At 37.2% G+C, this 18,533-nt stretch overlaps 1 protein-coding gene across 2 annotated transcripts; it reads left to right on the forward strand.

Annotated features, from left to right (window-relative positions):
- The first annotated feature begins 3,622 nt into the window (after positions 1-3,622).
- LOC105035354 (serine--glyoxylate aminotransferase) lies at positions 3,623-11,717 on the forward strand. 2 transcript variants are annotated; one of them, XM_010910901.3, is made up of 6 exons: positions 3,623-3,778; positions 4,373-4,634; positions 6,780-7,067; positions 9,076-9,442; positions 9,740-9,950; positions 11,443-11,717. In XM_010910901.3, the coding sequence occupies exons 2-6, from the start codon at positions 4,430-4,432 to the stop codon at positions 11,578-11,580; spliced, it is 1,209 nt and encodes a 402-aa protein (XP_010909203.1). In that variant the 5' UTR covers positions 3,623-3,778; positions 4,373-4,429; the 3' UTR covers positions 11,581-11,717. The 2 variants fall into 2 exon arrangements, with proteins under 2 accessions (XP_010909203.1, XP_010909204.1); XM_010910902.3 differs by having other exon boundaries at positions 3,675-3,778; positions 4,378-4,634.
- Positions 11,718-18,533: the final 6,816 nt, after the last annotated feature.

An 18,533-nucleotide genomic window follows, 5' to 3' on the forward strand; every position in this document is an offset into this window, starting at 1 on the left:
ATCTAATAGATCCTTCTCAGGCTCGGGCTTTGAAGTTACCTTGCCCCTTCATCCCTGTTGAAGCCACTCGTGGGAGACTCTGAAGCATCCACATGTGCGCCTCGCCTCTGGCCACATCGAAGCCACCCACAGCCACATCTGGCCCAATCGGACCTGTGGGCTCGGTCTACCCCATGCATGCCAAACCTCTCTATCCAGGTCTCTTCTCTTCCCTCTCTCTCCTTTCCTTTTTCTGCATTTGATCTGATTCTCCCTCCAGATTGATTGATCTTGGGTGGAGATGGCGGCAGCCACGGTCCCACGACATCTCCACGAGCCCTAGCCCCAAGTGGGGAACAAAACGTGCATGGGCTGCACGCAGAAGAACCACAATGGTCTCCATCTCCCATGCCGTCCTCATATTCCTCGAGTGCTTTGGCAAGCATGCACGGCTTCAGCACCCACATTAGCTTCATCCACTCTGTCACCGTGGACTTCTAGTCCGAGGACTAGTTCAAGAGGATGGAGGCCACTGGCAAGAATCAGCTCAATGCCCTACTGCTATCGGGCACAAAACCATGAGCGCTTCCCTTTTTTATCGTCTCCGTGCCTCCTCTACTCCCATGACTTCGATCTCTGGTGTTTGCTCACCTTCTTCCAATCTCCGCCCCTGCCAATCCCTCCTCCCAAGTCACTCCATCAGGATATGATATCGCTGTCGATCGGTCCCTCCATTGCCTCTACCATGCTCGACCACTGCAGTTCATCGCGAACCTTTCCCAATCCATGGATAGCACCGGCGCCATTGCATCGCCAGTAGAAGAAGGTAAGGGCCATCGAGAAGGACCCGATCAACCTCTAGCACCAGTGCATGAACTGGCGTTACTAGCATGAGGAGCTGGGACTCTACCTTGATGATAGCAGGATAGGGTTCGCAAATGAGTTCTTCGAGTGAATGGAGCCGATGCTCCAGAGGTGTTCCAAGTGACACAAGATCTCGAGAAGGGAGCAATTGTGAACCTGATTCGGGGGAGGATGGTGGGGCACTACTGGCTAAGGAATCCAAAGCCAAAATAAAATTCAAACCTGAAATCCAGACCAATCCAAAGCTAGATCCAGACTAATCTAAAGTTCAGAATCAGATCAATTCGAAGCCAGATCCAAGCTAATCTGAGTCAAAATCAAAGCCAATCTGAAGTTCAAATCAAGACTGATCTGAAGTCAGAATCAAAAGCTAAAATCAAAGCTAGACCAAGGCACAGAACAGGGTAAAATCGAAGTAAATATCAAGTCCCAGCCAAGAAAAATAATAAGATAAAGGTAAGCAAAACCCAAGGGCTCTCAAATAAAAAACTCTCATGGTAAGAGGTTCTTAAGCCCTCATCCACTATCATATTTTCTTTTCTTCTTGCAAGACAATAGGTCCTTGAAGCACATAAGCCGAGGCAAAAATTAAACAAGGCCATGGTAGATATCAAACCCAAAAATGAGGTGAAGACCAAGTTGAAGTAAAGATAGCTCAAGGCCTATATCATTAGTGGGCCAACCTTAAAAAGCCAGCCTTAAAAGGTTAACATCACCTGGCTGAAGTCATCAGAGGATCAATCTAAGCAAATCGAGATTGAGCTATCAAAGCAAAAGGCCAATAGCCAAGAGGGACTAAGGTTGAAGTAAAACTTGATGCCAAAATGAAGCCCAAGGCCAATCTGAGAAGGCCGAGCTCCTAATGCGGACCATCCAAAAATCGACTCCCCAAAAGGTCGACCTCTTAAAAATGAGCTCCTAAAAGTTGAACTCTCAAAGGACAATCTCCTGAAATCGAGCTCCCAAAAGTCAAAATGAAGTAATTTCAGAATGTCAACCAATGAAAGCCAACTAGAGGCAAACCGATAGAAATATGATCAATAACTTAAGACTTCTGTGACTAACCAGTAGGGGCTAACCTATAAGGACCCCTGAAGGCTGGGCTCGCTTTTCACCGAACTAATGCCCTTGAAGATTTTAATCACACAAGAAGTAGGGGCTAATCTATAAAGACCCCCAAAGCTTAACATGGGCAAAAAACTTTGACAGTTGGGAAGAAGGGGCTAACCTACAGGACCTCAAAGGCCGTTCGCTTTTCAGAGAACCAACGGCTTATGAAGATATTGATCGATTGAAAAATAAAGGCTAACCTAAAAGGACTTTCGAAGGACTAATCTATAAGGCTTTTCAACCCGTCGACTTTGGCAACAAATGAAGAGTAACCTACAGAACTCATGAAGACCCCTCACTTTTCAATGAATAAAGCCGATAAAAACCTCGATGATGAAGAAGTTACAAACACCGAGATGATGTGACCCTTCATCTCATCGAGAGCTACAGACATGGTATGTCTTCGATAAAGCTGAAGTACTCCTTTCGTTCGTTCCAATTTTGAATCAGACTCAAGAGTAAGGGGGCTTATGTTGGGGGTAATTTCATATTGGCTGAAGACGTGAGGTATACGAAGACACAAAGGTACCACAAGCTTGGTCGATCACTTTTGATTTGCTTACTTCAGTAACTCCAATCCTTGCTTGGCTATCGACCCGATCCTAGATCCCCCTTACCGGATCAAATCTGATCTGAAAATTCTGCATCTTTTTTAAATTTCAAACGACCATGACATGATAGGCAAGGATAGATAAATAAAGAAAAAGATAACAACCGTATCTCTCCAGATAAGTCAAGGTTAATCGCCTGATTCTTCTTTTCTCTCAAAGCTCTTCAGCCTCTACCTATAAATAAAGGTCCATAGGGGATCTCCAAGGTATGAAATCTTTTCTTCTCCAAATGCTCACTTCTTTCCGTCTGTTGTCTAAAATTTTGATTAGAGCATCAGAAGGTTCTTGCCGGAGCTATCTTCGGTCGAAGAGTTTCTTTGCAGGTCCTGCCGTCGCCATCCAATTTTAATCAATCCGACCTCGAGATGAAATTCTAGACAACACAATCCATATTTGAAGTATATTGTATGTTTTCAATCCAAGCCTATTTCAAATGACTGTGTAAAATAGGCAACATTCTCTCCAAGTCAGTTCTAGCTTGCAAGGAGACTGATCAGTTCTCATGTATATTTTATATACTTATAGTACTAGTTAAGCAATAAATTCAAATCTTATTTTTGAGAATGAAAGAAGGTTTTAGACCACAAGCTTTTTTTTTTCTGATGATTAAAAATTCTAAACCCATCTAATTTATTGAGATAGTAAATTTTAAATAGTGTTGTCGGTCCTATTCGGTAACTTTACCAATCTTGCCAACCAATCTAATTGATACGAAGACAAACCTATAACTTGATCATAAAACTGGTACGGTCAAAAATTTTTGATGGGATCCTTTTTGGTCCGTTCCACTTCCATTGCAGTACTCATATGGCAAGAAAATTGTTGTGGCTGTCGCAGCTTTTTCCACGCCAACGAGTGTTTTTCCTCCCTAGCTTTCTCATCCTAATCTCCCACTCGGAATACAAACAAAATAAACTAAAATTTCCTTTAAATTAATCGCGTGTATATGGTTTTATTTGGGGCTCTTCTCTCTCCGCCGCACGATTCGGAGCAAGCCGAGCTCTCTTATCTGACACGTGGGATCCTGATGCCGACCGTTGGCCTCCCTCGCTCCCATGATTCCCGCCACCCTATCTCATTTGGTCTTTCCCTATATATACCTCCACCAATCTTCTCTCCATCTGGCTCACGAAAGCCGGAAGCTCTCAAGAAGCTTTCCGGCGTTATCCTTGGAGAAGGTTGCCGAGCTAAAAGGGCAAGAAAGAAACATAAAGGTATTCTTTTATTTTTTATTTTTCAAAAAACCTCTCTCCTTTTTCCTGGTACATATATATGAATTCTCCGTGGTTTTGTTCCACTCTGAGAGAATAAAGATGTCTTTTGCACATAATTTAGAGACGTCTTAGTAAGCTTCCCCCCCCCAAGTTGCTTATTTTCATTTTAGTGCTGCCATTTAGCCCTGGGCTTCATGCTTTTGTGAAACACTGAATTATTTAACGGTGTGCAATTATGGGTGCAATTATTGCAAAGTAATAGTTTCTTAATTATCTTGTTTTGTCCCTCTATTCTCTTCCTCTAATCTGATGATGGTGCTCGAGTTTAGACGCTCTTTCATACTGTGATTCATAATACTAGCTTCTTTTTTGGCATATATAACACTAATATAGTTTGATTTTTTTATCCATAATCTGTATTTATGGTCATTTTTTTATTCACAATGGTCCTTGGAAAGATTTAAATCCTTATACCTTGAATTGAACCCTGACTCACTTTTATAACCTTTCTTTTCCCTTGAGCATTCTGGTAATCATCATTCTGAGAAGAAAGAAGCACTGCTAAGCGGAGTTTGATTTCATGATTTCTTGTAGGATAGCTTTGTTGAGCTGAGCGACCGATCTTTAGTCAACTTGAACATACAAGAAAAGATGGATTATGTATATGGACCTGGCAGAAACCATCTCTTTGTTCCAGGGCCTGTGAATATCCCGGAGCCTGTGATACGGGCCATGAACAGGAACAATGAGGATTACAGGTCCCCGGCCATTCCTGCATTGACAAAGACTCTTCTTGAGGATGTTAAGAAAATCTTCAAGACGACAAGTGGAACTCCTTTTCTAATTCCCACAACAGGTACTTCTTTCCAGGTTTGTTGCATGTGTCAGAGATAATATCAGTTAATGTTCAGATTCTTCTTACATTCTCCATCTTCATAATTGAAGATGTGTCGCATTTTTCAGTTCATCAGAGTTTTCTTTCGAACTTTGTATAGATCTTGTAAATTTTCATAGTTTCCATCGAAAGTGGTTTGAAACTCACAAAGGATAAATAAGCCAGCAATTGGACAGACAGTATTCATTTTTAAAAAACTATGATGTCAAGGACTTTGTAGATTGGAACCATTTAAAAGCACAATCGTTGCAGTATTTATGCCTGAAATTCCCCAAGCTCCATATTTAGTGTATGCAACATTCTCAGGTATGCTCTATTAGCTTCAATGTCTGTTTGGGACAATTACAAAAAGCACCACAGGAAAAGCCTCACCATGAGCACTGCTAAGTAGTCATTCATGCCATGATATATCGAAATAACAAGAGGACTTCTTCTTGGTGTTCTCATACCGATTTAGGCTTCTGAACTTTTTCTCATTGCATGTTTGCAATATGACCTACCAAATGATGGTTGCCTTCCATCTAAGAGAAAAATGTATTAATGCAGAGAAGGGCCTTTGTATTTTTCAGCAATAGTTAATATCTGATGAGGCACCCATTACTAATTTGGCAAACATATGAAAAGACAACTTTTTTTTTTCCTTAACACCTTGTCTAACACTCTGCCTTCACTAGAAATGTCTTTAACTTGGTAATGTATAATGCTTGGACTGGTTAAGAGTCAACATGATGCAACTGAAAGAAAAATGGCTTTTGACTACAGATACCATAAAGTTGTCTTTAGCTTGGTAATGTGTAATGCTTGGACTGGTTAAGAGTCAACATGATGTAACTTAAAGAAAATGGCTTTTGACTACAGATACCAAAAAGTTGTCCTGATATCGACCATTTTGGCTGATATAAGTAGGATACACCATTTTTAAGACATCAAGGAGTAGTATGCTGTCTTTAGTTGTACATTGTCGAACATTTAAGAAATAGCATCCAGGAAAAACAATTTAAAAGAAGTAAATTTCTACTAAACTGTGAACAATAACTAGGACTCCAAAACATATATATCTGAGCTCAGACTTGGATTGTAGAACTGAACTTTAATGCTTCAATCGCCTACTATCACTTAGACTGTAATGTTAGTCCCACATAAATTGAACATTAAACAAAACTTTCACTTGTTGAATGGTGATTTGGTCCAAGTGGGCCAGCTTTCCACCAAAAAGCTAGGCAGCCAATTTGCCCAGCTTATATAGGACCATTAACCCCAATACATCAGCTCTGACCTGATCGTCACCCTTAAACAGATCCAGAGAAATCTGAGATATTGATAGATATCTTCCAACTATCTTAATTATTGATGCTCTCCACTTAATATGTCGATACATTTTTCTTTCAAGAAGCATCCCTTTGGTCACTGAATTTATCATATCTATAACTAAAATAAGGTTAATTGTTTTGGAAGTTCTTATGTTTAATTTAGCATAACATTAGAAACTATTGGGTAACTGTTGTATCACGCTTTGTTAAGAAGATCTCATTGATATCGGTCATTCAAAAACTTGATATTTGCTTTATAAAGCTTATATTTACATTTTTTTCCCAAAACATAGTCTTGTTAAGCTGTTGGTTTCCTTCAATCTTCTAGAATTGCTTCAAGGAGCAAATGTGCATGTCAATGTAAGGTACCAATAATGCAGACCGTAAGGTTTACTTGCTTCACTTTTGATATAGAATCCTTAGAATGGTTCCAAACTAAGCCAAATGGCTTGGGTCTTTCCAAGTTTTATTTGTTAATGCAATAATGTCAAAAGATAAAATCATATATTCTGACATATCACTGCAGTTTACATTATAATATTGCTCACCCATAATATAGTATATTTATCTTCTTGTACCTATCAAAGACAGTAATATTTATATGTTCCACAGAGATCTTTTTAATGGTGTCTAACCCCACTCCCCTTGAAAAAAAAAAAGAAAAAAAACTTTTTTTGTGTATTTGAATATATTTATTTAGATAATCCTGTGATATTTATACTTCTTACAAGGTTGCATTCCGATTATATCTTTTTTTTGCATAGTCCATCTGTATTGATGTGGTGTCTTCATCCAGGTACTGGAGCTTGGGAAAGTGCATTAACAAACACATTGTCGCCTGGTGACAGAATTGTGTCTTTTCTCATTGGGCAATTCAGTCTTCTCTGGATTGATCAGCAACAACGACTCAAATTTGATGTTGATGTCATAGAAAGTGGTGAGTGGGGACAAGGAGCCAATCTTGACATACTGGCAACGAAACTAGCAGCAGACAGGGCTTACACAATTAAGGCCATCTGTATTGTCCACAACGAGACAGCAACTGGAGTCACCAATAATTTGGCAGCCGTAAGGAACCTTCTGGGTAAGCAAAGAATTTATTCACATTTAACCTGAAATTGTGTTGATGTTTCATGGCTTGCTTATATGGTTGCCCACTTTAAGTGATATATTCTATTTTCTTGAGGAATCATGCTTGCAGCATAATAAACTAGTTTGATCCATTGAAATGATTTTACTTTTAACTCAAAATGTTGCAAAACTATTACATAGATTGGTCACGTGAATATTGTTTATTTTAAAATGTGATGCGTATGGAAGCAAGTTTTGTATGTTTTTAACCAAATTAGGAGAAAGTTTCTACCAAAGAAAGGGGAGCTTTAGGGAGACTGATTGTTAGCTCCTCCCGACTTGACAAGCAACAGAGCTATTAATCATTTTGTGATTTAGTATACATTGGTAAATACATGATGTAGATGGGAAGGATTACCAAAATGACTGGTTATGTGCAAGTCCTTGATAGCTTGTGGAAAGATTATTAACCCTAGATCATCATGTCATACAATGTTTGTTTTGAGGCTTTAATAGATGTCTCTAAATAAATATGCAGCAAATGTATAAATTATCACTAGACCATCATTAAATCCTTTAACAAAATACCTGAGAAGGAAGCATATTTTGGGCTGGTTATATGTGAGGATCAACAAGATATTCTTTTGCAAAGTGCTTGTGAAGTAGAAATACCTAGAAAACTTCTGAAGCAAATATTCTGAAATTTGTCAACCTACATGTTGTAATTATATCAGAAGAGTAATATACTTTGATATGTCTGAAAATGACTGAAGAAATATATCAGTGCAAACGATCTAGACTTGGTCAATGTAGAATTCACTATCAATAAAGGTGCCTTCATTGAATAGAGGACAGTGCTTGTGTAGCAAAATGGGACAAAATGGGGATAGTGCTTAAGCTAATGCTTACATCTCGAAGTTTGAAGTATTTGGGTTTTTGATGTTTCACATTGTCATACTGTCTTAAACAGTAGTCCCCACTCTCAGCCTTTTTCCCATAAATTTACCAATAATTATAATTAATATTGATCTCTAGCCAATTCCAACTAAATCTGTGTAAATTGGTGGTTTCCCTAATTCAGCAGCTGAAAACTTTCAAATTGTTTCTTGGTTTGCCTCAATTTAACTCAACTTTTCTCATCTTAGATGCCCAAATATTTCTTTTTTATTTTTCTTTTCTTTCTTCCACCAACCCTACAACCATCCTCCCATCCCCACCAACACACACAAACAGACCTTTTTTGCTGTTCCCAGCAGAACTCTGGAAACCAAAACCATAACATTCCAACTGCATCTAAAGCTTCACCAATGTTGATGATTATATTGGTAATTTGTATCTTTCTTGTCGTATCTTCATCATCTAAATTTTAGAAAGCACTAAACTCAGACTTTGCAAGCTTTGATAAAATTGGAAATATTAGTCTTTATTTCCAAAAAAAAATCAGGCCAAAGGTGATTATCATCAAGTTTTTTTTAAAAAAAAAATTAAAGTTTTTTCTTTTTGGTAGTGAGCTGGGGCAATGACTTTTTAGGGAAATAGGAGAAATTTGTGGAGTAGATTGGACCTCCTATAACATGGATTTGCATGATTTGGATGCTTTTATTCTAGAAACTTGTGATAGTTGCATGCAAATATTGAATATTTATCATAAATTCTTGAATTCCGAGTGCTCGTCTTGGAATTTTTCATGAAGGCATGGATCTTTTTTTCTCCTTATATCATATAAACTTGATTTAAGATTCATACTTCTTTGTTTTTAGTTCTATAAACATGTTGTATCATGTGTTAAATGTAAGCAAGCAAACAAAGGAATGATGTAATACAGTTTAAATAATGCTGAGGTCATTTTCTTATTTTACTTTGGTTTAAAATGTTATATAGTATCAGGAAAATATGCATAGCTTCGACCCTGTTTCTGCAACTTATTTTAGTGTTAATTTTTTGCTCCGCATGGTGAGGCTTGCTCTGATGAAATTCATATTTCTAATTAACGTTCTCTTGCAACCAATATGGCACTGCAGATGAGTACAGGCATCCTGCACTGTTGCTTGTTGATGGTGTGTCATCAATATGTGCTCTTGATTTTCGAATGGATGAATGGGGAGTTGATGTAGCATTAACTGGATCACAGAAAGCTCTTTCTTTGCCTACTGGAATGGGCATTGTCTGTGCTAGCCCTAAAGCATTGGAAGCCTCTAAGATGGCCAAATCATTAAGAGTGTTCTTTGACTGGAATGACTACTTGAAATTCTACAAACTGGGAACTTATTGGCCTTACACTCCTTCCATTCAACTATTGTATGGGCTCAGAGCGGCTTTGGATCTTATATTCGAGGAAGGACTTGATAATGTGATTGCAAGGCACAGCCGTTTGGGTAAAGCAACAAGGTCAGCAGCACATATCTGATCATAATGTAGACTTTTCTGTCATCAAATTTATGTTTGATGACAAAAAATATAAGAAAATCTTTATGACTTAAAAATGAGGAAATCTTTTTGACAGAAAAACAGTAGTATATCTACACTTATTGCTATGAAAAATATAAGTATATATGTATCTGAAATCTTTTTGAATCCTGAATCATCATCCTATGCTCTTACATTTGATGAAGCTCTCTGGCTTATGCTTTTTCTCTCAAAAGTGAATAAACAAATTCTACTTTTGTTCACAATTTGAGTATGCAGACTCGCTGTCGAGGCTTGGGGCCTGAAGAACTGCACACAGAAGGATGAATGGTTTAGTGACACAGTAACTGCAGTGGTGGTCCCACCTTATATTGACAGTGCTGATGTTGTTAGGAGGGGATGGAAGAGATACAATTTAAGCTTAGGTTTGGGTTTGAACAAAGTGGCAGGAAAGGTGTTCAGAATAGGACATCTAGGAAATGTCAATGAGGTATGCTCTTCTTTCTTTGCTCTTTCAAGTAAATTTGCATATTTGGAGGACCTATAAAATAAATACAATTGCTTTTATGAAGGTAGACTTTGAAATGGATTGAAATCTCAATTTCCTTTTGTGAGTTAGCATCTCTGTCCAATATAGGGGTCATTCTTTAGTTTTGTTCTTTTATGGACATAGAAGGCATATATCTATTTCTTGTGGATTGACATATGCTAATAAATGCATACTGTGCTAGAGTAATTTCTGCTAATCAAGAAGCATCCTGATGTCTTTCCCTTTCCAATATGAGTTTACAAGCACAGAAATCATTACTATGAGTTTACAATTGGTCTTTTTCCATATATATCTTCGACTTATCATCTTAAAATAAACATTGAAGTTAAACCCTCCACTTGGAACTTCACATTATTGATGGTTGATGTGTATAGCTATCAGAACCAAAGGTTTTGAGAATTCCTTTATATCATATTCTAGCTTGTTATGGTGCTGTCAGCTCACTGCAAATCCAAGTGTTGGATTCTAGGAATGGACTATCCCATGTGAAAAATTTGAGACTATTGTTCATCACCATCATATTTTCACATGCATAATTTCTTCCAGCACTGCTACTTCTGCAGGAGAGATCATAGCCTGAATGCCTAAAAATAACACTTAGAATTTCTTCATTCCTATATTTTTTAAGTAATCATTTTCCATTATGGATCTGACAATTAGTAATCTTCCATATCATTTGCTGACATTAGCTCAACTATATTTTCTTGCTAAACATTCTCTCTTTTGTGATGGGTCATCAGATATAAAATGACATGTTCAGATAGTAAATCCTAGCTTGTACAGCTTTCTTTAGGTCAATAAGCGTGCAATGGATCAATTCATTGTCCCTAAACCTAACATCAATTCATTGCCCCTAAACCTTGATAAAGTGTAGCACAATTAGTTATTTATATGATTTAAACCATTTTTATATTTTCTCCAACCAATCAATGGATGCTACACTAGTATTTTACTTTTTCTAAAACTATTCTCTGCCCAATGCTATGCTTTTCTTTTGATTTTGTCACGTGATCATTGTCATCCAGAGCTTAATTTAGTAGTTTGAATCTTCTCGAATGAACAATGTTTCGAAAAATATGTATACCATTTCAGAGAAATGAATTTTCATTTCTTTCAGACACTATATGGGGTATATTCAACTTGTCTTGCAACTCCTTAGGCCTTTGATATAATTGCGCAAAGTTTGGTTGAATCAGAAACTGATTAGAACTGAAGTTTTAGTTTCTTAAATAACACTGGTAGACTTTAAAATGAAAAATATCACTATAACTTTAGATTTTATTTGTTAATTAAAAAGTATGATTTGTTGGTAATAAATTCTAAGTATCATTAATATTTCATTATTGTGCTAAGAAGTCAATCAGCAGTTTTGGTTTTTGAGATAGACTAATTGGAGAGAAAGTTTTTCATAACCTTTGTTTAAATTCTGCAGCTGCAACTGCTGGGCTGTCTTAGTGGAGTAGAGATGATACTCAAGGATGTCGGCTACCCAGTCAAGCTTGGAAGTGGAGTGGCAGCCGCAGCTGCTTATCTTCAAAACACCACCCCAATGATCCCTTCTAGGATATAACATTTAATCAACATGGCTTCTTCCCTCGGACTTGCTGTAAATATGATCATGTATTCTGCATACTTTTGAGGCTTGTTCTCCATATATACAGTTCTATACTTGATTATTTTATTTAAAACTTTTATATTTATATCTAATCAGTTATCTTTTCTTGTTTCCATTTGTGAATAGCATATTATGCATAATTTGCAAGTATGACAGGTGATGTCATGCAAATAGGTGAGTGGTAGGAAAAGACATTGTTGTCAATCTGGTATTATAAACAAATGCTGGTATTATAGCATTGTTATGTGCTACTTTGTGAACCATCTCCTTTGGTTCAATGATGGAAGCCAATTGTTTCAGTCTGCTACCCAAGAAGAAAGGATAAAAAACCTCCAGTCAAGTCACATGTCCCAGAAACATCATTGATGAACTTTGGTCTTATTCGTATTATATTTTGTTCCATTGAGCACATTAATGTGAGAAGTTGCTATGGATTTGTTTTTAGTTTGCAGTAACCAATGAGATGATGGTAATGCTTATGCATTTCTCAAGCAAACTAAAGGCAAAGTGTAGTTTTGAAGAATGCTCCTTAAACCTGCTTATGGAATGTTGGGAGTGATGAAGTTTTCTTTCTGGCAGTTTGAGGATCAATTGATCCAGGTCTGAATTTTCAAGCTCTTATGGTACTTCAGAGCTTTAGTTAATGGCTTCTAACATTGGTGTTGGGGGCCTTTTTACATATCCAAGTAGGGCTGCAAATGAGTCAAGTCGACCTATAACCCAATTAGATCCTAACCCAAATAGATCTAGCTGGATTCATATTTGAAGATCCAAGGATTGAGCAGTGTTCAAAAATTGGACCCATTTTAAATTCAAGGTCTCGTATTTTTCAGCCCAACCTGACTAGGCATATATATTATTTGGGTCTAATTTGGATCAAAAAGGAGCACAATTTTGCTTGATTCAAAAACTAAAGCTATATAAACCTTCTCATTCGCTCTAGTTCTTTTCCTAATTCATTGAATAAACTCTTATTTAAATAAATTCCTCTTTATTCATCTAAGCAACTACATCTCCTTTCATCTATTTTCATTTATTAAATTAGATCTTCGTATCTAGACCTGATCCACTTATATTAAAAGATCCATGGATTAGATTTGCTCACAAAGTCGATCTTGATCTAAATTCTGGGTTAGATCTGGGTCTTATATTTTTAGCCTAACTTGACATGGTCTGGCCTATATGTGATCCAAGTCCAATTGGATCAACAAAAATGGGCTCGACTTAGTTTGACCCAAAATTCCAAATTATATAAACCTCCTTTTCCTTTGCTCTAAATATTTTCTTAAGTCATTGCATAAACTCTCATTTAAACTAATTTCCTTTTCAAATCTTAGCAAATACATCTTCTCTCATCTACTTTTACTTGAATTGTATTTAGATATTTGTATTTCATTATTTGTTTGGATTAAGGGTGGCGATTTAAGCTCACACATTAGGTCCCCGATCCAATCTGATCCGACTCAATACAAATGGGATGGATTTTATCCAATCCTTTTAGGGTCAGCAGTGGGGATAGATTTTGATTCGAAAACCCAAAGCAAATCCTAGGTGGGTGATTCCCTTCCCCATAAGGTACTACAATTCAAACTATCCTTTATGATTATGATGATAATGGAGAAGAAACTTTTTATTAATTGAAAAAAAAATTAATGAAGTGAAGGACAATGAGATACATGCTTAGTCATCCAATTTTCTTGGTTCATTATTGTTCTTACTTTAACGGAGTTTTGACTTTCTAAAGAACGATATTTTCATTTGTTGTATTATTGTTGAAAATTTGATTTGTTATATTATATATCTTCAACTCTTAGTTTATTTAATATTATATAAAATATAAAAATTTATTTTTATATTTTTTATTTGTTTGATTTATATATATAGATATAATAATTTTTGTAGCTTTATCTAATTCAACCTGCTACAATCTGCCCCATCTAACTCTATTCGAGTCACCACCCTAAAGTAAGACATTGGTTTATATCATGCTAAGCCCTACATGGCTTTAGGGTAAGAGTTTTTCTATTTTTTTGATTCTTCAAATTGTTACCAACTTTTCTTGACTTTATTTTTATCTCTACAGATATGATTAATAAAGCATTGGTGAAGAAGGTTATCATCGCCAAGCATAAGGTAGCATTAGGGGACATCCTACGTTCGCTTCCCAGAAGGCCGCATGAGGCCTCACTTCCTTGCCTAGGTTAGGGCGTAGTTGGAACTGCTATAGTCCCCCAAGCTAGTCAAGCTCCTTTTGGAGCCCTCCAAGCAGATTCGGATGTAAAGATCCTACCGACTCCTTGGTCAGCACTTTTTAAGGCATGATGCCTCCCCATGTTTTACACTAAAAAAGGATATCTACCATCCTAATTGGGCCATAAAGTCCTCTACTTAGCTTTGACAAAGCCAAAGGTGACTCGAGAGTTGGTAACATGAATCATCCTACCTACCAACTCAAAAAAGCTCGAGATGGGGATATAAGAATCCTTTTTGATAGGGCCAACTAGACTATAGTTGAGATGAGCAACTTTTTGTACCTATAGATCTTCCACTGAGGTAGTTCATTGTTGATGATTGGTCTTCTCTTTCAGAGCATTGCCTATATGGCACTTGTTGACAAGTGGCGTTGCCAACTCCAACGACATGCTCAGGAGATAGAGCAGGAGCAGGATGAGGCAAAGAAGAAAATGGATAAGCTAGAGGCCAAGTGGAAGGTCATTGTTGCAGAGTTGAAGAACTCAAGTTGGTGTGAGGTGGCTTAGCTTCAAGCTACCAAGACTGAGGAGCAAAAGGCAGCCTAGCAGTGAGCAGCTTCAACTGAAAAAAGGGTCCTCTAAGCTATGGAGGCCTACAAGGTCTCCAAGAATTTTCAAAAGGATCTTGTTTTTGCTTCTATTAACATCTACATCTTGCCAGCTTCTATGACTACCAGTGGCAGATGGTGAGGTACTTCTCCAACTTCAACTAGCTTATCTTATACAAGGGCAACAAGGAGGAAGCCAAAGAAGAAGAAGATGAGGATGAGGTTGTAGAACCAAGGGAGGGTACCATTTAGTAGGGATAGTAGGATGGAGATACCCCTAGTCCTTCTGTGTTTGCTTCTGACCTTCCCTTGGCTATTGAGATTCCTCCACCAATTCTCAAAAAGTAAGGCTTGGTGTACATCTTGTTTTTTCACTTCTTGGTGCCTTTGTGGAGGTGATCAGTAAAGCAGGAGATGGCTTCCATAGTTGAGTGACCTTATGGGAGTTATCTATCCTCGACGAGCTCGACCTTCTTTGTGATCGTCAGCCCCATAGAAGCTAGTGCAATTGGATCTTTTTTATGCTTGTACTGCTCAATTGTTGAGCTACATTTTTTTTATAATTTTGAAGTATTAAAGAAAGCATTTTTGTTTGTATCCCTTATTTTATTTGCCATGTTATTTCAATGATTGTAGATTTTATAGCTTGTTTTCATGTACTTGAGTAGGTCAAGTATTAATTGTGCCATCTTGCTATCTCCACATTTATTCAGGCCAATGTGTTAAAGGCTGAGGCAGAAATTGCTTGTGAAGTGTGGGGACCTTAACCCCCATTCTTAGCATCACTTCACTTAGGTTGTAGACTTGGTCCATTTTTGGTAGAGGCATATTGGTCATAGTTCGGATGTCGGAATTCTCCAATCCCATATTCAGATCTAATAAGGTCAAAGACTTATAATTGGATCTTTTAGGGTGCACTTATGATCGGTTCGGACCTTGCCCCTATACGTACTCAATCTCTAGTTGTTGGGTCATGCCTATTTTATAGTTGCTATATAGTTCAGCCTCTAATCTTGGTGCCTTATTCTCTTACCCAAAGAGGCAGGTTATTTGGTCCTCTAAGCATTTGGTTAGAGTTTGTTTGGCTTGTCGGGTCTTCTAATATTTGCTTAAAATATCAACTCTTCATTGGGGTGCTTGGTTTCTCTCACTTGAAAAGATGGGTCATTTGGCTCGTCAGGCCTTTTGTTGCTTAGGTATTTTGGATACTTAGAACTCGATTGGTCAGACCAAGCCTAGCCTTGATTAGGTCTTTTATTGACTCTTCGCCAATAATAGGTGGATGGCTTCTTAGGAAGCTTATCCTGACCTATGGTGCTTGAATGTGGCATAGTCAGTGGTCTCTTGGAAGACTCATTCGATATTTTGTTCATGATTTGGTAATTTGTCATCATGGCCAAGGCAATGGAAAATAATAGACTGGTGGCCCATAGGAATCTTGATCGAGAGTCTTTAGTAAACTCTTCCAACCCATCACTTTAAACAATTTCTTGGTTGATATTTGATGTATCCAATCTATATTACTCAACTATTTTAAAGCACAAAGACAAGCTTCATTTGTTATTAGCTATAAAGTAGAACAAAGTGCAAAATTATAACTCTTACAAGTGGTATACTTGGAGGTTATCAAAATTTCATACTGAGGTACTAGAATTCCATCGAGTTACATGAATCGGTATGCAATGGGTCAGATGACTTTCATAATTCTATACGATCCTTCCTACTTGGGTGTGAGTTTTCCATGATCTCTTTGTTAGGCTGCCTCACTCATTTTAAGGACAAAATCCCTTGGCTGGAAGAGCTTTGCCTTGACCCTAAATTTATAGAATTGGATTGCCCTCTTCTAATAACAAGCCATCTTGAACCGAGCTCATTCCTTGATCTTGTCTAGTAGGTCTAGGTTGGCGGAGGTTCTTTGCATTAGCTTTCTTGTCATATGTTTCCATCTAATAGAATGGAAAGATGATCTCCATAGGAATTATGGATTTAGCACTAAAAGAGAGATTGAAAGTAGTTCCTTCGACTAGGGTTCGATAAGTTGTACGATAGGCTCATGGTGCGTAGTCGTTGACAGCACCAAAAATAACTCTACTCACTACGTAGGTAGGATGAGTCGAGATCGTATCCTCAGGGACTTGGGCTAAGTTGAGATTGCAAAAGAAAGAAGTGTTGTTTTTGATTTAGAAAATAAATTATCTTAAAATTGATGTAATTAGAAAATAAAGAGCTCGAAAGTTTTGAATTAATTTTGCACTAGTAGAGTTGTATTTCTTTTTTTTAATTAAATAGATGTGATTAATCTTAGAAAAAATACCTATCTTTTCTCGGCACGCTCTGTACCCGTAGATCACGGCGCGTCTCTGAAAAGTACTAGGTAAACAACTCTTCTTTCCTCGGCACGCCTCGTATCCGTAGATCACGGCGTATCTCTGGAAAGTAAAAGTTGTTCCTAATATTAATCTAACAAGAAAGCATAAATAAAAGCATATGAAGGAGAGCAAATAAAGAACTCATGACGATTTAAATAAAAAGCATAATCTTTATTGCTTATAAAGAAATACAAAAAAGTTTAGAACAATGAACCATCTCTGTGTCGTTACAAAATTTCTTCTCCACTCCCGAGACTGCTAGCCTAGCTGCTCATGAAGTAGTCCCTTTCTATTCCTCTATGCAAGGCTCTAGAAAAATTTCTGGGCTCCCCCTCTAATGGGAGTACAAAAGCCTTTTTATAGGTGTTAGGAGGAAGGAGTTTTACATGATTTTTCGATGTGGGACTAAAGAAAATACTAAAGACTAAAAGATGGATGGATGAGATCGAAAGATCACGAGCAGATAAAGAAAATACAACTTCTTCCTCTTGAAATATTTCCAAATATTATTTTTTTCCTTTAAATCTCCCAGTCTGTTCGCCACTGTGTCCTCCTTGCCAAACTCCTCGTGAACCCGCGTCCGCGTCCGCTGCCACGATGCCGCACCTGCGCCTGCGCTGCCACGCTGCCGCTCGCCCGTGCACTCACCCGCGTGTTCAATTAGCTGTTACCAAATTACAAAAATTACAAAAAGAAACTTTTATTTTTTTAAAATGGCATCTATATCCTTTTGGGTTCCTTGCATAGTATCTTCATTTTCTATAATACCGTATGCATCCTTCTTTTATTTTAATTTTAATTTTATTTTAAGTCCAATTTTCTTCAAACTTGAGTCTTTTTGATCTATGAATCGGACTCTTTGTATCGACGATCATCTTTCCTGTAAAACATGAAAAGAAGCATCAAATTCTTAATAAATAAAATAAATTAACTATAATTTTTTGCTTTAAATGACTTAAATTAAGTGTTTATCACACCCTCCCAACTTGAATTTTGCTCGTCCTCGAGTAAAATAGATATATCAGAATTGTGTACCGACTCGATCTTGAATAAAAAGTTATGTTAGGTATCCCAAAAGGTAGATGATACCTGATCAGACCATTAAAGAGATACTTCATTGGATTATCAATTTAACCCAATTAGTGGCTGAGTATTAACTAAAAAAATTTCAAGAGCTTTTCTTTCACCAACTCTCCACTTTACTCTTTAAATCCTCTAACTTAATGTGAGAGAGGTTTATTATCTTCTTGCAATTTAGTCCTCTTATTATCCACTATTCTTTTTTTTTTTTTTTACATTGCCCATTTTTTTACGCGAACCACAACGCTTACTTAGGCGAAAGGGCCCGGTTACTCAGTAGGAAACCAATATTTTTTTTTTAAGTAAATTTTAAGGAGAATTTTTGCATACCTCGACCTTTCCACCCAATCTCTCATGAAGCAGATTCTTTATTGAGATCAGTAAGAAGAGGGTTGTAGAATCACTCCTAAAATTTGGTGTAGTCTAAACCCTACCATTCATTGGGTTTTCTTAATAATTTATTCCTCAGTATCTCTAAAATTATCTTGATCGTTAATCATTCATTGTTTAGGATGCCTAATTGATTCTTAATCAAAATAAAATTTGGATACACAAAACTAATTATTTGACCATACTCGAGGATTTGATTAATTTCCTTCCCCCCCAACTTAATCTACATTGTCCTCAATGGAGTAGGAAAGCAAAGAAAATAAAAGGAG

The sequence above is a fragment of the Elaeis guineensis genome, chromosome 5, assembly GCF_000442705.2.
Source record: "Elaeis guineensis isolate ETL-2024a chromosome 5, EG11, whole genome shotgun sequence".
NCBI lineage: Eukaryota > Viridiplantae > Streptophyta > Magnoliopsida > Arecales > Arecaceae > Elaeis > Elaeis guineensis.